Below are 21,761 nucleotides of genomic sequence, written 5' to 3' on the forward strand. Positions count from 1 at the left end.
CCAGCCAGCTTTCCATTTTGTGTCCTGGGACTCCCATGGCCCTTGGTGGCAGCTTCCAGAGGACCCGAGTGGCTGAGTAGCACCATGTCAGTTCCAACTGGGACATGAGGAAAGGCAATCTGTGCTTTCTGCCCCCACCCCCACCCCCACCCCGTGAGAGTGGAAGTCTTGTGAGGCCAATGAGACGTTCTTGGCTGGCAGCGTGTCCCTTTCTCGTTTCTTCTGCGTTCAGTGAGGATGGTCTTCTAGGCTCACGGAGCAGCAGCTGGCTCCCCACCCCCACTGGCCTTCTCCCTGGGGTGCAGGGTACTTGGTGGTGTCGGTGCAGGGCTGCTTGGCTGTCAGCAAAGGGTGCCTGTCCTGCCTATCTGCTCCTTGGGCAGGATGGGGTTACACATGATACCTTAATATCTGAAGGTTTATTTAAGCATTTATGCTGGCTCATCAGATACTTTTAGGAGCTGGGATTTTCGTAAATGTTTACCTTGTCATGTGAATCTTTTTAAAACAGTTTTATTGAATTTACAAACTAAAGTTCACCTGGTTTAAGTGTAATTTCACAATTATTGCACTTGGTATATTAACAGACTTGGCCAGCCATCGCCCCTGTGTAAGGTTCGAGTGTTCCCCCCACCCCCACCTTCCACCACCCTGCACAAGAACCCCTGTGCGGTGCCCCCCTCCCCGTCACTGCTCTGCCCTGGCAGCTGCGGGCCTGCCTCTGGCTCCAAGGACTTGCCTTTCCTGGGCATCTGGTAGACGCAAGCCATACACTGTGTGGCCTTTGTGTCCGGCTCCTCTCACTTGGTGCTCGGCAGCCCATCACCAGACGCCTGCCTCTCCGGGACCGAGCGGTTGCAGCCTGGTTTTGAGTCAGACACATGGAGCTGGACTTGTAGCTTCTCAGCCTATTCATCACACGGCTTGTGTTTGCAAGCCCAGCACTGAGGATGCGGGCCTGGTCTGGGCCAGGCGCTGGGTCGGCACATGCAGGGTGGCGGTGCTCAGGATCTGCGCAGCTGTGCCTGCCGCTGAGAGCAGCAGCAGCAGCAGCGGTGGCAGCAGCAGCGGCGTGTCTCCCCCAGCTGTAGTTGAAGGCCACGCTGCCCTGCAGGGAGCCGGGACCTCGTAGCCTCGGCGTCCCGTTCGGACCAGAGGCTCCCGTGGGGGCGGCTGGCTGCCAAACTCCAGTGTGGCCGTCGAGGCTGTGCTTCCCCCAGAGCGGGGGCATGTTATGGGGGGTGAGCCCGGCACCCCTGCCACAGTCTCAGGAAAGGGGTTAAGAGCCGTCTTCCTGGAAGCTCACATGCATGGCAGCCCCCCCCCTCCGGCAGCTCCCCCCCCCCACCGCTGGGGGGCCAGCTGGCCCAGGCTCCATACACAGCACTTCAGGTTGAAAGGCGTGAACGGCCCACACGCCCTTCACAGGTCCTGGCTGCTTGCCGAGGCCGTGGGTGCCAGGTGACGTTCAGTACGGGGCGGGAATGTCGGCGAGGGATCAGAGGTGAATAATCGAAATATGTAGAGGGCTGTTTGGATTCAAAAAGAGGAACAGAAAAATGTAAAAACTCAGCAGCTTGTGTGAAAGCCTTTCAGAAGCACGGAAACCCTGCATTTTCAAAATTTAATTCTGTGCCTTTCAAACCGTTCCTGACAGGGCACCATTCCCAAGCTCACGGCCAAATCCAACTGCCGCTATGAGGTGGAGTGGGTCACCGAGTACGCCTGCCACAGGGACTACTTGGAAAGCGGCAACTGCTCCCTGAGCAGTGAGCAGCATGACATTGCCATCGACCTTCAGCCACTCCGGCAGGACAGAGGTGAGCCACCCCGTGAGGGCCGGGTGACACCCCTGGGGCGGCTGGTTCAGGAAGAAATTCAGGTTGAAAGAAGTCGAGTTGTCCCTTTCTTAACACTTAAAAATGTGACAAAGCCCCTCCTCTTTGTCCCCTCCCCTTCAGGTCGTTACTATTCTGCAGACGGAAAGGAGTACATGTTCTATCTGAACGTCTGTGGAGAAACCGAAGCAAATCCCAGGGTCTGCGGTGGGAGGCAGGCTGCGGTCTGCCAGGCGAAAAAGCCTGATTTTACTCAAGTCAAAGTGGCCGGAAAATTCCAGAATCAAACTCTTCGGTGTGTCAACAAGCCTTTCTGTGCTTTCCAAGTGCATTGTGTCGATCCTTGTAAAACATAACCGACTTCCCTCGCCCTCTTCCTCCCCCCTAGTCCCCAAAGCACAGCGGTCAGTGAGCTGGCGTCCCTCTGGGCCAGGCATGGGGCTTTCTGTCACCAAACAGTGGGATGTTTTTCCTGGCTCAACAATAGATCGCTTCTGTTAAGTCTGTCTGCTTTACGACCCATTGTTTGGAAGAAACCATACTGTGGGAGAGTCATTTAATTAATTAGCTTACAGTTGACGTGGCTTTTGTATTTTACAATGCATCTTTCCTAGCTTTCATTTTCCTCAGGCACTTTCTTGAGAATCTGAAATGCCATCGGTATCACTTAGAAGTTTTAAACCACTGAGAACACGTGGTCAGTGTGGTTCTCGTGACCCTTATCGGGTGGTTATTGTCACGACCTGTTATGAAAGTAGTCCCCTGGAAATAAGGACTGTCCAGCGTCCCTCAGCTGAGGCTGGGTGTACGGCAGCTGCTGTGTGCTTCTTGGCCTTTATCTCGGTTGTGCAGAGTCCAACAGGGAGAGCAGAGGAGCCCTCATGCCCACAGCGAGACCTTGGCGCTTTCTCGCAGCCCACTACTGCTTTGAAGGAGGAGGCCGGGAAGCCTGCACATTTGCAGCTCGTTTCCTTTAGACGCTCTCCCCAGCTGGCGAGAGCGTGCTGTTCTGTGTCAGTAACGATTTGTCAGTGGTGTGCAGAGGGCTCAACGTAGAAATGTTTACAAATGCAAGTTTCTGTCTTGGTTCTGCCCAACACGCATGCACGTGTCTCACAAAAACCTAGGTACTCCGACGGAGACCTCACCTTGACTTATCTCGGAGGTGACGAGTGCAGCTCGGGCTTTCAGCGCATGAGTGTCATCAGCTTCGAGTGCAATGAGACTGCGGGTGAGTGCACCTGGGCTGATCCTAGCCCCGGGGTGGGCGGGGGTGTTCTTGGGCATGGAATGCTGAATGGGGCAGTCACACAGCCTGCTTTGGGCGTGGCCACCTCCAGTCCGCAGACGAGGTAGGGGTGCCCAGCCAGCGACACACACATCCTGTTTCCATTTTTCCTCTGTGCTCTGTTTGTTTTGGGAGCAGGCCCAGCCCTGGGTCTGTGCCGGGACAGAGTTTCTGTCTTGAATTGTGGCTCACACCAAAGTGTGTGCAGATCCAGCACGGTGGGGCTGCCATCCAGCTCGGGGCGGCTGCAAACACCACTTTGCTTTTACAAAGGAAGTTTCAAGGTGAATCTCGACGGTGGTGGCCTGGTGGTGGAGGCTGGCTTTGGTTTTTTGAGTGCCTAGGAGATGCTTCCTCGCAGTCACAATGGCCCTGGCATTCCAGAAAGCCATGCCATTGACCTCCTGCTGGAGGTCCTGGACCTGGGTTGCATCTGCAGGGAGGGGGTGGCATCCATCATCGCCAGGAACCTGCCCTGTCTGTGGGCCTCCGAGCTGTGGCCCCAGGCAGCCCGCCGGCTGGGCCCTGCTGTCCCCACGCAGTGGCACTGGCACACACAGCTGCTGTACCCACGGGGTCTTCCTGCCCTTCCCACGTTCTGACTGCCGTCTGCTCAGTGTGTGTCTGCAGCAGGGCTTTGACCCTTTCGGTCCCGGGAGGGTTCCGACCTGGCTCCCTGCAGGGCCTGGAGGAGGCGGCTGTGCACTCGGGGCCTGGGCTCCAGGAGCACGTGTCTGTGAGGGGAAGGTGGTCAGAGAGTTTGTGAGCTGGGCCACGCTCTGACCAGCTGCCTGGAGAGGAGATGGACAGGCCTTTGGCCTCAGCGCCTGTCTCCTGCTGTCTCCTCTGCCCTTGGTTCCCGTCGCTCCGTGGTGGCCTGGCACCTCCCGAGCCCCTGTGCACTGCAGGATGGCTTTGGAGCCCTTTCGTAACTTGCCTTGTTTCAGTGGAGTCATTCCATACACGTTCTGTTAGTGCCTGTACGCTTAACCCTGTGAGACGGCCGCTGCCATGACAACCAGGCCCCCCGGTGTGCGCCGACGAGGAGCGGAGTGAGGGGAAAACTCGTGGCTGCGGCACTGGGGCCCATGGGCTGGCCTGGAGCTCCCGGGCAGGGCTGTGGGTTGGTGCTCGCCAGGAGGGGGGCCTGGGGCCAGGATCTGGGGTTTGGGCGGCCCTGGAGCTGAGGCAATGAAGGAAGGGGGTGCTCTGCAGGGGGAGCTGGGTGGCTATGGTCACCTGTCTTCGTGGCAGAGGGACAGCTCAGGCCAGGGCATGAGTGCGGGTCACTGGGAGGGTCCAGGGCAGGTATTTAGAACGTAGCCAAAGGTGACCCTCAACAGAGGAGTGGGGCCCCCTTGTGAAAGGTTCATGTGTCCTGTGTCCTAGAAACAAGTGTGAAGTCCCAGGGACTTTCGCCGGGCCAGTGTCATGGCTGTGCCTTGGGTGTGGCCCTTGGGTGCATCTCCCATCTGGTCCCATTGTCCTCCCGCCCTCCTCAGAGTCTCTGTTTCCGTCGCACATACCTCCTCCAGGTTTCTAGGAGATGCTCTCTGAAGTGCAGCCCTGCTACTGTGTGTCCCCTCCCTGGGACAGGCACTGGCTGCTTACCTGTGTCCCCAGGCTTTCGAGCCGGCCCACCCGCCTGCCCCTTCCCAGTCCAGCCGGCCCCTGGCTGTCCACCCTGCTGTGGGGCGACGCCTGTGGCCCCGGCCTCCCTTGCTGCTTGTCACCTCTTGGCCCTGCTCTGTTCTGGGAGCATCACAGATGACGTGGCTGAGATCTCCGAGAGTGCGCTGACCTCCCTCGGGCACACTGGGAATGCAGACGAGAGACCCCCGAAGACGGGGGAGGGCGGAGGGCCGTGGAGAAGGGCCCAGCTGGCCGCTCTCGAGGAGGCGGCGCAGCCTCCCAGTCGGCGGGAGCAGAGGCGTCAGGAAATGCGGAAGGCCATGCTTCCTTTTTATTTTTCATTAAAAAAAATTCTGTACATTCCAGTAGAAAGAACATCACAATGCAAATTTCTACCCCTGCCACTCAGGTTTAATGATGATTGACATTTTCCCAAATTCACTCCATGTAAACTGCATGTCACCGGTAGGACATAATGTTCCACTCCAACCCCGATTTGACAAAATTAACAGCGATGCCCTGATGCCACCAGCCTGGTGCTGAGCCAGGCTGCTTTCACTGTGGTGGGGACAAGGAGCCTCGACGGAGCAATGTCGCGTTGGTGGGGGATTCTGAGCCTGCTCACGGCTGGACCAGGACGGTTGAATATTGCAGACTCCTCCTCGCTCTGCCTGACGCGTCAGAGTTGGAGCAGGCTGCACGAGCTGTGAAATTACTCCATTTGTTTTCAGAGGAATTCCTTTGGTGCCTTCTGTGTTCGCTGGGTAAACATAGTAATGAGTTTTTGCTGGTGGCCGGTGTTAATTGGCTGTGGGTATAACGTGGTTTATAGTTGAACTTGGGTCTCCGGGAATTATTTGTGCTTATAGGTCTATGGTTCGTGCATTTCAAGATACAATGCTTATGAATTTATTCTTTTAGCCGTATTATATTTTTAACCATTTGTTTCAATAACTTACCTCTAGTTTTATGTAATATGATATTTTTTATTGTCAAATAAGGGCATGAGAGCATTTTGGGGGGAAGAGTGACTTACTAGGACAGAAAGTTACTAGTAAGAAACCCACAAATTTAAGTGGCTCATTCCATTAGAGGTTTGTTTTCTTCAGTTCTGTTGTGGGGGCCAGAGGTGGGGGCTCTGCTCCCGGCGGTCACTCAGGGAGCCTTTCACTGGTTGCTGCTGCCCGTGGGCTTGGCCCCCAGGGGCTCTGCAGAAGGGGAGCCGAGAGCGGCAGGGCCAGCCTCCCAGGCAGGGAGGCTGGAAATGCAGCTTGGCCGTGAGCCTAGAGGGACAGTTGAACCCGTGTGGTGAGTAGGTGGCGATGTCTGTGCCACGGAGGCTGGAGCAGCGGGTGCTGCCGCTGCTCAGCCAGAGAGCAGCTTGGTGCGCCTGGGAGAACCCACTTCTCCGTCGGCCGTGACGTGTCGGGAGTGGGCTGCGGAGGCAGGAGAGCCAGGCTGGTGCTTCGGGAGCTGTGTGATTGACAGAGAGATGCTGAAAAGCTAACCTCAGTGCTGCCAACGGATGGACAATGTCTGCCCCCAGAATAGGGGGTCCTGAAGGCAAAGCTCTGCACACCCCCCTCCCCCCCGCCACTTCAAAACTAAGCAGTGTGGTCTGGCAGAGGGGAGTGCTGGTTTATGAGCCCCCTACGCTTGTTTCGTGGGATTAAATACGAAGACAGAGAAGGTGGGCCCCACTGGTGACAGCGTCAGCGCTCCACACACAGCATGAGTGATTTCCGATGCAGAGCCAGCTCCGAGGTAGGGTGGGTGCTGGAAGCCTCCGTAGTCTTATGTAATCGTTTGCCAGCTCATCTGGTGAAAGACAAACACAGCGAAGGCTTCAAGTGTGCAGAAACAGAGATGTTTTCCAAAGAGAGAGGAGATGCCAGTAGGAGTCAACTGTCTGAACCGTGTGGGTGGGAAAAGGGGCAAGTGAGCCTCATGCTCCTTCACAGTGGAGGCAGCAGGGGTCCCAGCGCGCTTGGGGTGAGGGGTGCAGTGCTCGGTTGTCAGGAAGGAAGGTGGGAGCAGGGCTTCTTAAAGGAGACGGCTTGGAGTTCTTCAGAGTAAGCAGCAGCACCCACAGTGGTGTAAGGAAGTATTGCCTTGTACTCAGGGGCCTGGGTCTGGGGCCAGACCATCTGGATTTGATTCTGGGCGCCTCTGCTTTCTAGCTATGAAACCGTAGGCACATTATTTAGCCACCCGACATCTACTAAATGGGGCTGAAGCTGTAACTGTGCCATAGGGTTTTAGGTTTAAATATGCCAGTTTTTACGAAGCATTGAAATCAGAGCCTGTTTCTACGCCCAGCCCCCGTGCAGCACGGAGGTGCCCGCCCAGTGCCTGGCTCGGCCTCTGCTCAGTACCGGAGATTACAACTGCGGTGTTTATATGCTTCATAGAGATTGCAGTGGAAACATTTGCCTTCGGTACAAAATACTGTTTCTCTTTCCTGGAGAACGTTGTGCACCTCAGGGCATAAAACCTCAAGAGAGGCGGTCCTGGTCCAGGGAGAATGGTTAAACCGTGGGTGGAGGTGGGGGGTGCTGTGTGCTGTGGCCACCCGCCTGGAGAGGCGAAGACAGAGGATTTCTAGTTGGGGAAAGTCTGAAAGCTCCCCGAACCCCAGGCTGCGTGGACCCAGGGAGTTACCCAGGGAGAGCTGGCTTTCTGAAGAGAGCTGAACTGTAGGGGCTCGAAGTCGGGAGCCCCGTGGGGCCCCCTCCAGGCAGTGGGCCAGGCCGAGGCCCCGGCCCTGACGGAGGCCCAGGAACGAAGGGTGCTGGTGCCTCCTGGAGGCGTGCCTCCCGCCGGGCGAGGTGGCGGGGACCTCGATGCACCTCGGTTGGCAGCGGCCGTAGAAATGAGTGCTCTCTCTCTCCACCTTCAGGGTGAGTGAGCCCAGGGAGCTTGTCCTGCTCGAAATGGCGTCATGAAGCCAGTGGCCCTCCGAGGACTGGGGCTCTGGCCTCTGCCTCCTCTCCGGCGACTCACGGTCTGACCGCAGTCCTCATTAGCACTCGGTTCACGTCCCCACCGCAGGTGTAGACAGTCTGACATCTGACTGAGAGCGGCTCCCGTGGTGAAAGGGGCCCCGCCCGCCTTTGAGGGATTGGGGTGATCTGGAACTCAGCAGAAGCCACTCTGGTCTCTGAGCCCCTGCTCCTGGGAGTTTGGGACGGGAGTTTGCGGAACTGCGAGTTGGGCCCGGGTGTCCCGTGTGCTGTGGCCTCCCGGCTCCTGGGACATGGCTGGGTTTGGCTGCTTCAAGAAGCTTTTTATTTTTCCTTTTCGAATCGCACAGGTAACGGCGGGAGAGGGGCCCCGGTGTTCACTGGGGAGGTGGACTGCACCTACTTCTTCACCTGGGACACGAAGTACGCCTGCGTCAAAGAGAAGGAGGCGCTCCTGTGCCGCGTCACCGACGGGAGGAAGCGGTACGACCTGTCGGCTTTGGCCCGGCACTCAGGTACGGCTCCCTCGCTGGGTCTGGCTTGTGCGTGTGTGTTTGTGGGAATGTCTTCTTCCCTCCTGCCCCATGGAGATGTTTGGAGGTGCTGTTACCACTACTTTTGTGAGCCCCTTGGAGGGTGACCTTTCCCCTCCCTCCTTGTGGAGTGACATGCCTGGGCCCAGGTTCTGTCCCTGGTCTGGGCACATGGCTGGGGTGCGAGTTCAGTTCCTGGGTGGGGTGCATGTGAGAGTTAACTGGTGAGATGTTTTCTCTTCCTTTCTTTCTCCCTCCCTTCCCATCTCTCTGAAAAGAAGAAAATAAAAAGGACAGTGAACCAGGGGGCAAGATGTCTGTATTGAGGTTGGCATCGCAGTTCCCCATGCGGGCGCTTCAAGCCAATCTTACCAGCTGCCTCCTGTGTGTTGTGTCACTGGGCACTGTTTTTTGTTTTTAAATTGAACTCTTGTTACTAAGTGAGTAGATGTTACAGGTTCCCACCACACGCATGCGCAAGCACGCACACACACACACACACGCACACATGCATCTTTGGGTGGTGATGGATGTTTATTGTGGTGTGTAGACTTACGGTGGTCATTATGTTGTGCACCTGAAACATACAGTGTTACAGGTCAGTGATGCCTGAATGGAAACAGTTTAAAACTAAATTGGAAGTAGGCAGGGTCACCACTGAACGTGGGGCCTGTCGGCTGAGAGGGAGAAGGGCTTGGCGTGGAGGTTGGTGGGCTGGGTCGGCTTGTGCCTCGGACCGCGTGCTTCCCTCCTGCGTCTCTGCCACTTCTCCCCGTCTCCGCCCCGGGGTCAGCATTCCCTGGGTAGCGCCCTTGTCTGGGGTGAGGCGGAAGGGAGGACGGGCGTGGGAGCCCCCGGGGCTCCATGCAGCGCGGTGTCGGGGTGAGGTGGGCTTTGTCGCAGAGGCTGCGTGAGGCAGGTGTGCTCCTCTGCTGCGCTGGTGCCTGTTGAGCATCTGTCACGTGCGGCACGGACTCCGTGCTGCAGACCCCATAGCAAACCTGACGAGCTGGACCCCTGCCCACGGCCGTACAGCAGGGGGCAGAGCAGACTGCCCAGTGAGAATGGGGCTTCCACAGTGATAACCGAGTCTAGTCTGGGGAAGTTCCAGTTCTATCTCTTCAGCAGCCCTGGCATTCGGTCTGCGTAGAGGTTGCATCTGTGAAGCGGAGGTAATACCTGTGACAGAGAGAACGAGTTGGCTGCAGTGCTGATTACTGGCTGTGGCAGGAACTTGTGCTCTGAGTCCCGTCTGGTGTGGAACGTGCGGCGCCTGAGGGCTGGCGTTTGCACTCGGGGCCGTGGGAGCAGACACTTGTGCTTTGCGCTTCGGCGCCCGCCCAGCGGTTGGGAACGGCGCCTGGCTAGCTCTGTGTGTTCGCAGGGCGCCTGGTTTTCTGCAGGGTGGGAAGAGCATGCACCCCGATCAGAGACTGGGTTCGCTCTGTCCACAAAAAGCTCGTGTCCACACCTGCTTTTTGGTCTCTGATTTCATACTGTGGGCCTTGGGAGGATTGCACTGTCGTCTGTGGCCCCACTGCACCTGCCCTTCAGAGGAACTGTGGGGGTGGCTTGTTTCTGTCCCGTTAAAGGAGAAGCTGAGCCTCTTGGGGAGGGGCCGTGCCTGTCCCCTGGGAGGTCCAGGACCTCGGCGGCCTGGTGAGAGCTTCGGGCCTTTTCCTCCCACTCACTCGTCCTTTATGGTGGGACTCACAGGGACACTGTCACTGCTTTCGGCTAAAGGAGCTTTGTGTTTTCTGGTTTCTTTTTTTCCAACAGAAGCGGAACAGAATTGGGAAGCCGTGGACGGCACCCAGAAGGGGACGGAGAAGAAGCATTTCTTCATCAACGTCTGCCACAGACTGCTGCGGGGAGGCGGGGCAAGGGGCTGCCCCGAGGACGCGGCCGCCTGCTCTGTGGGTGAGTGCCGCCCCGAGCCCGCTCCTGGCCTGGGGCCTCGGACCGTCTCCCTGTGGTTCACCTCGGCCTCGCACGCTGCCTTCAGCAGATGAGGGAGGGCAGAGAAAGTGAAGACTGGGCTGCGGGTATTGCCAGGCTGGTGGAGACTGTGGGGAGCCTGAGGTGGCCCCAGTCCCCCAAGGGGGGCGGGCACCGTGCGAGGGATGGAAAGCATTCTGTTGGAGAAGGCATTGCTAGGACTTGGGTAGAGCTGGCTTTGGTACTTTAAAAGCTCTACATTGTCTGGCGTTGTTCTGAAGTTAAGGTGTCGGGAATCTAATATTGTAGCCTTCCTCTGAGAGCACTGTCCCCTCAGGTCCCTTCTGCCGTGGTTGTGTGGGTCAGGCTGTCCTGCGGGGTCGGCTCGGTTTGATGGGTGGGTGTAGCTCCTCATTGGCTGCCACTTCAGAGGGGCGTTGAAAATGACAGGCAGGGGGTCGTTTGAATCTCCTACAAGCAGAGAATGAGGTGTATGCGTGGTGGGTTCCAGGACTTGCCCCGCACTTCAGAACTGTGCTGCCGCTTTCTGAGCAGGCCCAGGCACGGCCGTGCCTCCGTTTAAGAGGGACATGGCACAGAGTTCAGAACTTTGCAGTGGAAGTCGGCCGGACTGAGCATTGAGTGGTCCCCTCTGGGCTTGCCGAGCAGGTTTAGCTCGTTTCTGCTGTGTTCTCGGGCACACGCAGGCCTTTTGCCTGCGCTTTTCCAAGCCCTGCGTCTCGGGGGAGCAGAGGCCCCTGGAACGGGGAGCGGGTTCGCTTCACAGGATGGGCCTGCAGGGCAGCAGGCCCTTTTGCCTCCCGAGGGCTGGGGGAGGTCGTTTCTTCCTCGCACTTCGCTGCGAAGCTTGGAGGTGGCTGCCACCACCCGGCCAAACTTGTTACTCAAGAAAATCTCACCCACCATTTGGGCCCGGCCAGGCCAGCAGGCCGAGTGAGGGGCCGGGGCACGCCTGCTGGGTCTTGGTGGGTTTTTGGAGTCTCTGTGTGTCACTGTCATTTTTAATTGTGCGTTCTGTTTTCCCCCCTTTCTATTTTCCAGTTAAGAATGAAGTTAAAAGTCTGGGCAAATTTCTTTCCTCTCCCACAAAACAGAAAGGAAACATTCAACTCTCTTATTCAGATGGTGATGTTTGTGGTGATAACAAGAAAATACAAAGTAACATAACACTTGTATGCAAACCGGGTAAACATTTATTTTTTTAATGTATTTTATTGATCATGCTAATATAGTCCCAGTTTTTCTCCCTTTATTCCCTCCACTTTCCTGCCTGCCCTTGGTTCATGTTCATGGGTCGAGCGCATAAGTTCTTTGGCTTCTCCATCTCCTATATTATTTTTGACACCTCCCGGTCTATTTTGTACCCACCAGTTATGCTTTTTACTGCCTGCACCTCTCCCCCGTTCTCCCCCAGTGTCATGCACCCATCAGTACCCTCTGTCTCCAGAACTTCCCGTCTTCCCAGAGAGACACTGTCCCCATTAAACATGAACTCACCTTCCCCTTCGCCCAGCCCCTGGCAGCTGCCCTTCCTTCTGCCTCTGCAGGTGTGACCGGCTGCGCGTGCCCGGGCTTGCCCAGCGTTCCTGGGCCCAGGTGTAGAATCAGGGGGAGTTGGTGGGAACGGTTGTGACGGTTCTGTCCTCCCCACTGACAGGAGATCTAGAAAGTGCCCCGGTGCTGAGAGCCGCCCGGGAAGATGGCTGCTTCTACGAGTTTGAGTGGCACACGGCTGCTGCCTGCGTGTTGTCCCGGACCGAGGGTGACAACTGCACCGTCCTGGACGCCCAGGCAGGTGCGTGTTGGAGCAGCACAGGTGGGGGTGTGGCACCTGGGCCTGCTTAGACATCCGAGGACATGCTCACGATGGTAGAGAGGGAGGGAGGGAGAGCCAGCAGGACAGAAATGGTCATGTGAGAAGCATTGATCGGTTGCCTCTGGCATGAGCCTGGACTGAAGACCAAACCCGCAACACGGGTATGTGCCCTGACCCAGAATTGAACCTGTGACCTTTTGGTTTATGGGGTGACACTGGAACCCGCTGAGCCACACCAGCCATGGCTGCTTATTAGACTTAAAAAAAAACCAAAACCTTTCTATAAGTGTTTCAGAACTAACTTGCTTTAAAATGACATTATTGTTGTTCAGCCGAAAATCGGAAAATCTGAGGTTTGGGGTTTGCGATAATGACAAATGTGCCTTAAATTCCTGGTCACAGTAGGTGTGCTGAGTGCTGAACCTGGGGGTCACAAGGGAATAAGTCACTTTGGGAAGGACTTTTCTCATGAGTTTCTGGCCAAAAAACCTCAGGGAGACCCTTCTCGAAGGTCGTCGCATGGTTCTCACCCCACTGCGGGCGCCCTGCTTGTTTGTTGGCCCGGCAGTTCTGGGCTCTGAGTAGGATTTTTAGGTTAAAGTGTGACACCATAATGAATACGTCTCCTGGGGACGTGTCGGGGACGTGTAGTTGCCCCAGGGAAATGCCTCTTGCCTGCCTCTTCGGTCTCCATGCCCCTGGGAGGCCCCAAGAAGGACGTCTCCTTCGCAGTCATCCTTCCGGACTGTAGTCTCCTCCCATCCGTGCATGGTTTCTGCTCTTTTGCAGGGTTTTCTTTTGATCTGTCACCGCTCACAAAGAGGGATGGCTACAAGGTCGAGACCGAGAAGTATGACTTCTACATAAACGTGTGTGCCGCACTGTCTCTGGGCCCCTGTCTGCCAGGCTCCGGGGCCTGCCAGGTGTCGAGGAGGCAAGTCCCCACGCTCCGTCATGGCTTCTCCTTAGGTGTCCCCTGTGGTAGCTGTCTCGTTCAGGATCGGGGTGTCCTCTGCAAGCATCCCGGCTGCACAGTGAGCCCTCAGACACTCAGGACATGCAGCCTGCCCACCAGAGGAGGGGCCGCCACACCCTTGCGAAAGAGGAACGGGTTTACCTAACGCCTCACTTCTGAGTAGCAGGCTCTTCTCAGCTGTTAGATGCATGTTTAAATCGCATTTCCTCATTCACTAGTTCCGATGAAGTGAGTTGTACCGCCCACCAGCTGTCGGGGTGGGGTGGCCTGTTCGCCCTTCCTGGGCTGACAGATCCTGACGCAGGGTCAGGGTGGTCTGCAGCCCCGGGTCCTGGTCACAGCTGCTCACCCACCCTGCACACTGGGCCCCGCCTCCAGTTTCCCGGCACTGCAGGGCGGTATCTGGTCTCGGCATCTTTTCTGAGAGGCGTGTTCTTGTTGTAGTGATAACAAGGCTTGGAACTTGGGACAGAGCAATGCTAAGCTCTCATATTATGACGGGATGATCCAGCTGAACTACAGAGATGGCACGCCCTATAATGACGACAAGCATACACCGAGAGCAACGCTGATCACCTTCCTTTGTGACCGAGACGCCGGCGTGGGTGTCCCTGAATATCAGGTAGGAATGTGCTGTGTGGGCGCGTGTGTGTGCCTGCACACGGTGCCAGGGAGAGGCCGTGAGCCTCGAGGAGGCAGGAGGACAGAGAAAAGTGTTGCCACGGGGCTGGTGGCGTCTAGTGAGACGGTGTTCTCACCGTAGGTGAGGTAGGAGCTGGGGTGTCCCTGGGGGCAAGCCACCAAGTTGCTCCTCAAGACTCACACGCTGGCCTGCCTGCTGTGGCCCTTTACTCAGAGCTGTTTCTAACCTCGTGTCCTGGCCAGGCTACCTCACCTCTTGAGATTTAATTATCCTTTTTTGATTTGCTCAGACCCAGGGGCAGTTTTCGCTTTCTGAGCTGTTTATTTAGTGGGCTGCACACCCCCGAGATAGCCCACCAGCCCGCTGGATTTGGGTGCCGGACACCCACACGCAGCAGAACCCTGCCTTGTTCCCACAGAACGCAGGCTCGGTCTCCCCCGTCACTTTTTACTGGGTACTCTACCTTTCAGTAAAACAAGGTGGGCAAAGCAGTCTTCCTTTCCTGCGCTGTGTATTTATAGAAAATGTACCTGCCATTGTGTTTTTTAATGCTGGCTCTGCGTCATTGTCCTCTCTTTGCCATCCCTCCTCCTCTCTCCTTGTCGCGTCGTTAAGGAGGAGGAGAACTCTGCCTACAACTTCCGTTGGTACACCAGTTTCGCCTGCCCAGAGGAACCCCTGGAGTGTGTGGTGACTGACCCCTCCACGATGGAGCAGTACGACCTCTCCAGGTGAGGGGGCGCCAGACTGCCCTGGGCCCTGGCCTGGGTCCAGGGGTGCAGAGGTCATCTGGGCCTCGCTGAAGGGCATGTGACTGAGCACTGCCAGGGAGCCCGGTCAGCTCTGGGGTGTGCAGAACGCGTTCCAATAGTGGCCTGGCAGCCTTTGTGGTGTGAATTGGTCTTGGCCACGAAGCCTCGGTGTCAGCTGCAGCACTTAAATCAGTGACAGCCTGGGGTGTGGGGGCGGCGCAAGCCGCGCTGCATCCCGAGTTCAGTGAGAGCAAGGTTGTGCGTGGGCGTCATGCGCCACGGCGAGCCAGCATCTAACTGACTGGGAGGGTGTGTTTTGTTCTGTATTTCTCTGACTACTTAGAGAGGAATTGTCAGAATGAAGTCCGTGGGTTTCAAAAACATTCCCTTTGCTTTGAAATGGCAGGCTAGCGAAATCCGAGGGCGGCCACGAGGGAAACTGGTACGCCCTGGACAGCGCAGGCCAGCACACCATGTGGAGGAAATACTACATCAATGTGTGCCGGCCCCTGAGCCCCGTGCCGGGCTGCGACCGATACGCCTCCGCCTGCCAGATGAAGTATGAAAACAATCAGGTGAGCCTGCCCGCCAGCCGTCTGCTTCTCCCCGCGCACCTTCCTCGGCAGGGCCATGCGGTCATTTCCGGGCTCGCAGATCCCGACGTGGGGCCGGCGGCTGCAGCCGCACGTGGGTGTGATTGTGCGTGAGCCCTCGTTCAGGTTGCAGCCCCAAACAAGCCTGGGCGTTGATGGCCTCTGGTCGCGCCTCGGGGGGCAGAGGAAGCTCCCGGCGGTGTCTGGCTGGCCCAAGTTCGGAAGTACCTTTCAGGGACCAGCAGGCGTCCAAAAGCTCTCACTCCTAGCTGAGTAGGGAGAGTCACTGATCCACGAGTGTGCCGAGCCTGGGCACTGGGCCGCCTTTGCTGTCAGGCAAGCATGGTCACCGCCAGCACTTTGTGTGTTTCCCTGTGCTTTTGCATGGCGAGTCTTGAAGGTGGACACATGCTTCATGAACAGTGGCGTGTCAGGAACGTCGGGCACGTGGTCCTGCTGGCATGTTCAGGGCGCCCGTTGCGCCGTGATGGAGCAGGGGCCCTGCGGCGTGTTTGCGTGTGCACACTGTGGGGGCAGGTCAGCGCTTGGCAGTCATGGGTGTGGACTCGTCTCCTCGCTCACATTGGTGCCCCAAACCAGTGCCCTTGCTCTTTCATAGGTGTTGGCCCAGCGGGCGTGTCCCCCACTCAGGTGGAACAAGAGCATGTCTCTGCACCCAAGGACCAGAGGAAGGGACGCCAGGGGCCGGGCAGTGCAGGGCACGGCGCCGCTGGTTCCAGGCAGTGTGGACGGGGTCTGAGCCACACCTCCGATGCTTGTTAGAGGGATGGCCTCGGACAGGGCCATCCCTGTCTCCCTGCTGTGAAGCAAGGGCGCGGAGATCGACCAGTGGGAGTCACATTGAGGGTTCAGGTCCCTGCTTGGGAGAGACCCACGTTCACAGAGGCACATGTTTCTCGTACGTGAGAACGCTTGTTCTGTGTGTAGTAAGGCAGCGATCACGGCGACTTCCTGGACCACGGCCCGCGGAGAGTAACAAGGGCCATTGCGCTAGCGATGAGGTCAGGGGGCCCTGACTGGTGCGTCTGTTTGCAGGGCTCGTTCTCCGAAGTGGTCTCCATCAGTAACTTGGGAATGGCCACAGCGGGCCCCTCGGTGGAGGAGAGCGGCAGCCTCCTGCTGGAGTACGTGAATGGCTCCGCCTGCACCACCAGTGACGGCCTGCAGACCACCTACACCACCAGGATCCACCTCATCTGCTCCAGGGGCAGCCTGGTAAGGCACCGCTCGTCCACGGCTCTTCCCGGCCTCTGTGACTGGGACTGGGGCGTGTGTCTTAATGGAGGCAGACGAGTCAGGGGTGAATATAGCTCCCTTGCTCTTCATTCTGCTTTGGTCAGCAAGTGATGGAAATGGGAGGAGGCGAGGAGCGCATAGTAGGGCTTTGTGCCTGTCGGAAGTTGAAGCATGTTCTCTTGCTGCTGATAGGTGACACTCACCGTGTGGAGTTCTGTAGACATGGTTTCTCTCCGAGTTGCACGGCCCGGCCAGCCTGTTAGTTCTTGCGAGTCGGTGACTAAGGGTCACAGCGGCGGCAGCACAGGCCTTGGCATAGGTCTGTCCCCACAGGGAGGGACGTGTGTGTAATTCATTCCCAAAACGGGTCTAGGAAGTCAAGGCCAGGAAGTGGGAAGGTGACGGCGGTTGCTTTGGGCTATGAATCCTTCACCTGGGACTCTGGAACAGAGGAGAGAACTCTCAAGTATAAATGCTTCAGGGTCATTCTCTGCAACCCCAATTACTTCAAAAATATGGCAAGAAATACGTAACATAAAGTTCCCCATTCACCCATTTTGGGGGAGTACCGTTCAGTGGCATCGAGTGTTCACAGTGATGCACACACATCAGCCTCTGTTTGCAGAACTCGATCGTCTCACACTGAACTGCTTTTCCCCTGGGGTTTCACATTTGTATCTGGGCCTTGTGTTTTCCAGAAAATTGCCAAACTGTTACATAATGAGGAGTGGAGGTATTAGAATCCACATTTGTTTATTATGTAGTAAATTATTTAGAAGTCCACTTCCTAAGTGTGCGTTAGAGCTTCTTCCAGCTTCATTGCAATGAAGTAGTGAAGTGCGTTCTCTCTTCTCACGAGTCTGGTGGACATTGACACTTACATTCCAGCCATCCTTCGGACCCCAGGTTCTCTCTTTTCTGCCTCCACGTGATGTTTTCCTAAAAGATCATTTCTTTAGAGTTCAAGGAGGTCTCTCTGATAAGGGATGCAGTTACCCACGGGCCCAGCATGGCCCCGGGTTGTGCCAGGCAGGACTGCAGAGCCGAGACTGGCGCACATGCCTCAGTGAGCCGAGCTGGGGCTCCCTTGTCTCCGCTCAGTCTCAGGAGGGAGTCCTGGTGGCCCTGCCCTGTCTAGCCCTGGCCACCTCCCTGCCAGTCTAGTCTGGTTCCTTGTTGCCATGGTGATGCTGGGTGGTTCCAGCAAGTCCTGAGACCCCTCGTTTGGACAGTATTTTTTTTAGTTTCTGGAACCATTTCACACTGTCACTGTATATCTTGTATGGAGCCTGGTACATGTGTGGGCTCAGGAAGTTCTCAGTGAGTGAAGAAGAAGGTCATGTCCATGGACAGTTGTACAAGTCACAGAATCCTCACGGTGTAAGCTCAGATACTTCTCACAATCACACTGTAGGGCAGAGACAGGATGGGCGTGTTTTTATTTTGTTGTTGGAGACACTGAGGCTGAGAGGGTGGGGCGCTTCCAGTTGGACAAGGTGTGGGCTGGGGGTGACACGACTGTCATTTCCTTCGCCTGGAGCCTGCGCCTCGGTTTCTCACATGTGTGCAGATAGCGGGCGATCGTAGAGGCTGGTTCAAGGGGTCCTTGTGAGGCCAGCTGAGAAACGCTCTCAGGACTCTCAGCAGTGCCTGGCATTCAGCAAACACGGCCGCTCCGGGCCCCTGCCACACATGGTGGGGGGGTGCTGTCCTGTAAGGTAGTGTGGCACAGGTTTGGGGACTTTGCATTGAAACACACCTGGAGAAGCGCACAAATTGTAAGGCACTAACGGCTGGGCGCGTTTTCACAAACTGGCGAACCTGTGTGACCAAACCCCGCCATCCAGAAGCAGCCCGTTGGCAGCACCGGGGGTCTCCTTGGGGTCCCCTTCTGGTCACGTCTGCTCTGACCTCTCACACACAGGTCAGTGTTGCCTGTCTGTGAGCTCGCGTACGTGAAGCCATAATGCTCCGTAGTCCTTTGTCCTGGCTCACTGCACCCTACACTTGTGGTGGGGAGCAGCTCCCACAGGCACTCAGACCTGGACTCGGACTTGGCTTTAGGTCCCCGCTCCACCACTGACTGCCGGCGTGGCCTCAGGTGCGTCTCTTAGCCCGCACGCCCGAGAGAGGGTGACTGCACAGCGGGAGTAAAGAGGGCACGAGCTGTGGTCAGAGAAGGGTCATCAAGCGCTGAGCCAGCCGGTTGGCACAGCATGAAGTGCTGGGAGGTTTCGGCTGCTTTTATGGGGCGAGTCCCGCTTTCTTAACCTGGGTGCCCTTATGCGTTTTTCCTTTCAGAATACCCACCCGATATTCTCTCTCGTGTGGGAGTGTGTGGCCACTTTCCTGTGGAACACGGAGGCCGCCTGTCCGATCCAGATCACAACAGACACGGACGAGGTATGTGTGCCGTCCCGAGGCCTGAGCAGCCCTGACGTTGCCCCTGGTGTCTGGCACGCACCGTCCTCCTTACTCCAGCTCTGTGACTCGTGTCACCCTTTCCTCCACATTGACAGCAGGTTCCCAGGAGTCGTCATTTGTTCCTCTCTCACCCCCGGCTCCCTGGTCATTTTTTGTAGGTCCCTTCTTTTTCCTTCACCCACTGTCCCTTTGATGTGGCACTGGCACCCCCGTGGGCTCTGGGGTTCTCTGTCACTGCAGACATCTGAGTGGCTAAAGTATCACTCCAACACCTAAAATGATTCAGTGCCTGTCACCTATAGCAGTGGTCCCCAACCGTCTGGCACCAGGGACCGGTTTTGTGGAACATTGGTGTAGGGGGCACAGGAGGCGGAGCTCAGAGTTCAGGTGTCAAGAGGCAAGGCTGGAAGGGGAGGAGGCAGGAGGCGGAGCTCAGGCAAGCTTCACTTGTTGGCCCGGCCCCTAACAGGCCATTGACTAGTCTGTGGACCAGGGGTTGGGGACCTCTGACCTATAGGACACAGCCCACCTGTTTCGCTATGATACGGTGTGTGGGACACAGCCCACCCGTTCCACTGTGATACTCAAGGATTTAACACCCTTCCCAGCCAGTCTCTTACGTCTTCTCTGCCTCGGCTGTATGCCCACAGCGGTCTGGGCACCTTGGCCTCGGCACTTGCCTGCAGTGAGCCCTACACTGCAGAGCCCTGCAGCAGCTGCTGTGAGACAGTTCTCTGATCTCCCGAAGGTGGCTCCTGCTTTCACAGCCCTGGAGGCTTTTCTTTACAACGGGACCTGTCCCCTCCCTCCGTCCTCACTTTAAGTCTTACTAAGAGGCAGACCCTTTAGCCCCAAACCTGGGCTCACCTGAATGAGGGCCCCAGCACAGGGTGGGTTCCCAGGGAGGGTAGGAGGATGCACCCCATCCTTGGTCGGTGCTTTCTGGGGTGTGGCTGTGGCTCCTTGCCCTGCATGTGGTGGGTAGGGCAGAACACAGACCTGAGGTGAGGGGATGGGGCTCACCACGCTTCCCTGTGAGGTACCTCATTATCTTTCCCATTGCCTTTAAGTGTACACCTGAGGCAGAAAACAGCACACTTTTTAAAAAGATTTTATTTTATTCTTCTTTAGAGAGAGGGGAAGGCAGGGAGAAAGAGAGGGAGAGAAACATCAGTGTGTGGTTGTCTCTCACCTGCCCCTACTGGGGACCTGGCTCGCAACCCAGAATGTGCCCGGGGATCGAACTGGCGACCCCTTGGTGCTTGGTGGACCCCTTGAGGCCCACGCTCAATCCACTGAGCCACACCAGCCAGGGCAGAAAATAGCACACTTAAGTGACTCTGTTAGGTTGACTTTAAAAGTCACCTATGGGTCTCTCCTTGATCCTGACCTGTCCTCCAGGGGTCAGCAGCAGTCTTCCTGTTCAGGGAAATGGAGCAGGCCTGGGGGCATCTGGGTGCCTGTCTTGCCCGAGCCCCGCGTCAGAACAGACCCGGGTGTCCCGGCAGGGCTGCGGCAGTGCACAGGCTGCTCCTCTCGCTGGTTGGAGCTGGTGGGGAGAAGCACAGGTCCCTCAGGGTCCCGCCTGCAGGTGTCTGCTGTGCCCTTGGGGACCTGGCCTGATGGTGTCTCTTCCCACCTGGTTCCCGCAGGCCTGCTCCATCCGGGACCCCAACAGTGGGTACGTGTTTGACCTGAACCCGCTGAACAGCTCTGAGGGCTACATGGTCTCCGGCATCGGGAAGACTTTCATGGTAAGACGTTTGCGATGGGTTCCTGTTGTCTTTGAAATGGGGACACAGGGCGTTGAAGCCACCTGCCGCCAGGGACTGGGATGGCAGCTGTCACTCAGGAAGAGACAAGGGTTCGGATTTCAGGGGAAATGTGGTATCGTTGTCCCCCTGGTCCTGACACTGTGCAGGCGCGAGGGTGTCACCATTCACAAGATAAGTTAGTCCTCACGGTGCTGGGCCAGCACCCCCTGGGAGCTGTTAGAAACACTCCCATGGGGTGGGGCCAGCAGCTGGATGGAACGAGCCCTGCAGCACCAGGCAAGAGGCAATGCATCACCATGTAAAAGGGAAACCAGCTGGGTGGCTAGGTTCTAGAATCTTCTGACAGTGCTGCCTTTATAGACAGCCCTTGATGGCATGTCTGGGGCATCGAGGTGGAAGGCCTCCACATTAATGCTGTGTGCATCAACTGAGCACCACCAGAAAGGGAGAAAACTTAAAAAAAAAAAAAATTTACTTCGGTTTGTTTAAATTCTTGTAGCAAAGTCCACATTGAAAACAGGAAGTTGGCACGAGACTGTTCTATGAAAATTGGATGCAGAGGGGAACTCTGCAGGCACACACCACACAGAAAAGCGAGCACAGCCCAGGAAAACGCCTGGGTGAGCTGCGTGGCTCAGCACCACTCGGGGTTGTTGCTCCACCCTGCACCCCGATCGCCACTCCGGAGTTTGGTGTATGCCGGGTGGGCTCTAACAGGATCGCAGTAGGTGAGGGTGATGTAGCGGCCTGTTAAGAGTGTGAGAGGCAGATGAGCACCTAGTCGAACCCTGTGGGGAGCATTCTAGATGACATGAATCCCCGCAGAGCGCTTTCTTGTAGTCGGGGGTCACTTGCAGTAGCATCACAAGTGTTTGTGTGCGTTGTGCGTGCACACTCAGCACAGAGAGAGGTCTCTCCTTTGGCTTTCGCACGAGGGAGCAGCGCCTTCTACTCCATCCTCCTCACTACGGTGACCGTAACTGAGTTTAAATGAAATGGTAACGTCTGTAAGAGGAATAGGGGTATTGCATTATACTTATTTTTAATTAGCATGATGTCAGCTCTGTACACTTCCTCTGATGTTACTTAACATTCTGTGAAATTCTGGCTCACGTGTGTCCTCTGTCGTCCATGGTGCTTTATTGTTGGAAGCGTGTCTCTGCATCGGGAGGCGTGAGGATGTGTGTGTAAATGTGTACCTGCATCGGGAGGCTTGAGGATGTGTGTGTAAATGTGTACCGGGTCTCGGAGGCAGTAGGTGGGCCGTGCCGTGCCATGTGGACTCTGCTCTTGGCCTTTCGGACTGACTGAC

The 21,761-nt window shown here is 56.7% G+C and overlaps 1 protein-coding gene across 1 annotated transcript in view; it reads left to right on the forward strand.

The window, feature by feature from the left end:
* The window catches only part of IGF2R (insulin like growth factor 2 receptor), a 96,362-nt gene that overhangs the window by 39,922 nt on the left and 34,679 nt on the right, over positions 1-21,761 (forward strand). Inside the window, exons 8-21 of the mRNA XM_037058767.1 lie at positions 1,658-1,820; positions 1,962-2,133; positions 2,966-3,069; positions 8,072-8,236; positions 10,034-10,174; positions 11,255-11,398; positions 11,871-12,008; positions 12,819-12,963; positions 13,450-13,627; positions 14,264-14,379; positions 14,807-14,975; positions 16,050-16,229; positions 18,552-18,653; positions 20,327-20,428. Coding sequence (XP_036914662.1) covers positions 1,658-1,820; positions 1,962-2,133; positions 2,966-3,069; positions 8,072-8,236; positions 10,034-10,174; positions 11,255-11,398; positions 11,871-12,008; positions 12,819-12,963; positions 13,450-13,627; positions 14,264-14,379; positions 14,807-14,975; positions 16,050-16,229; positions 18,552-18,653; positions 20,327-20,428 — 2,019 coding nt within the window. The remainder of the gene's footprint in view (positions 1-1,657; positions 1,821-1,961; positions 2,134-2,965; positions 3,070-8,071; positions 8,237-10,033; positions 10,175-11,254; positions 11,399-11,870; positions 12,009-12,818; positions 12,964-13,449; positions 13,628-14,263; positions 14,380-14,806; positions 14,976-16,049; positions 16,230-18,551; positions 18,654-20,326; positions 20,429-21,761) is intronic.

Source organism: Sturnira hondurensis, unplaced genomic scaffold, assembly GCF_014824575.4.
Source record: "Sturnira hondurensis isolate 20B ecotype Veracruz unplaced genomic scaffold, ASM1482457v3 Scaffold0000167, whole genome shotgun sequence".
Classification (NCBI taxonomy): domain Eukaryota; kingdom Metazoa; phylum Chordata; class Mammalia; order Chiroptera; family Phyllostomidae; genus Sturnira; species Sturnira hondurensis.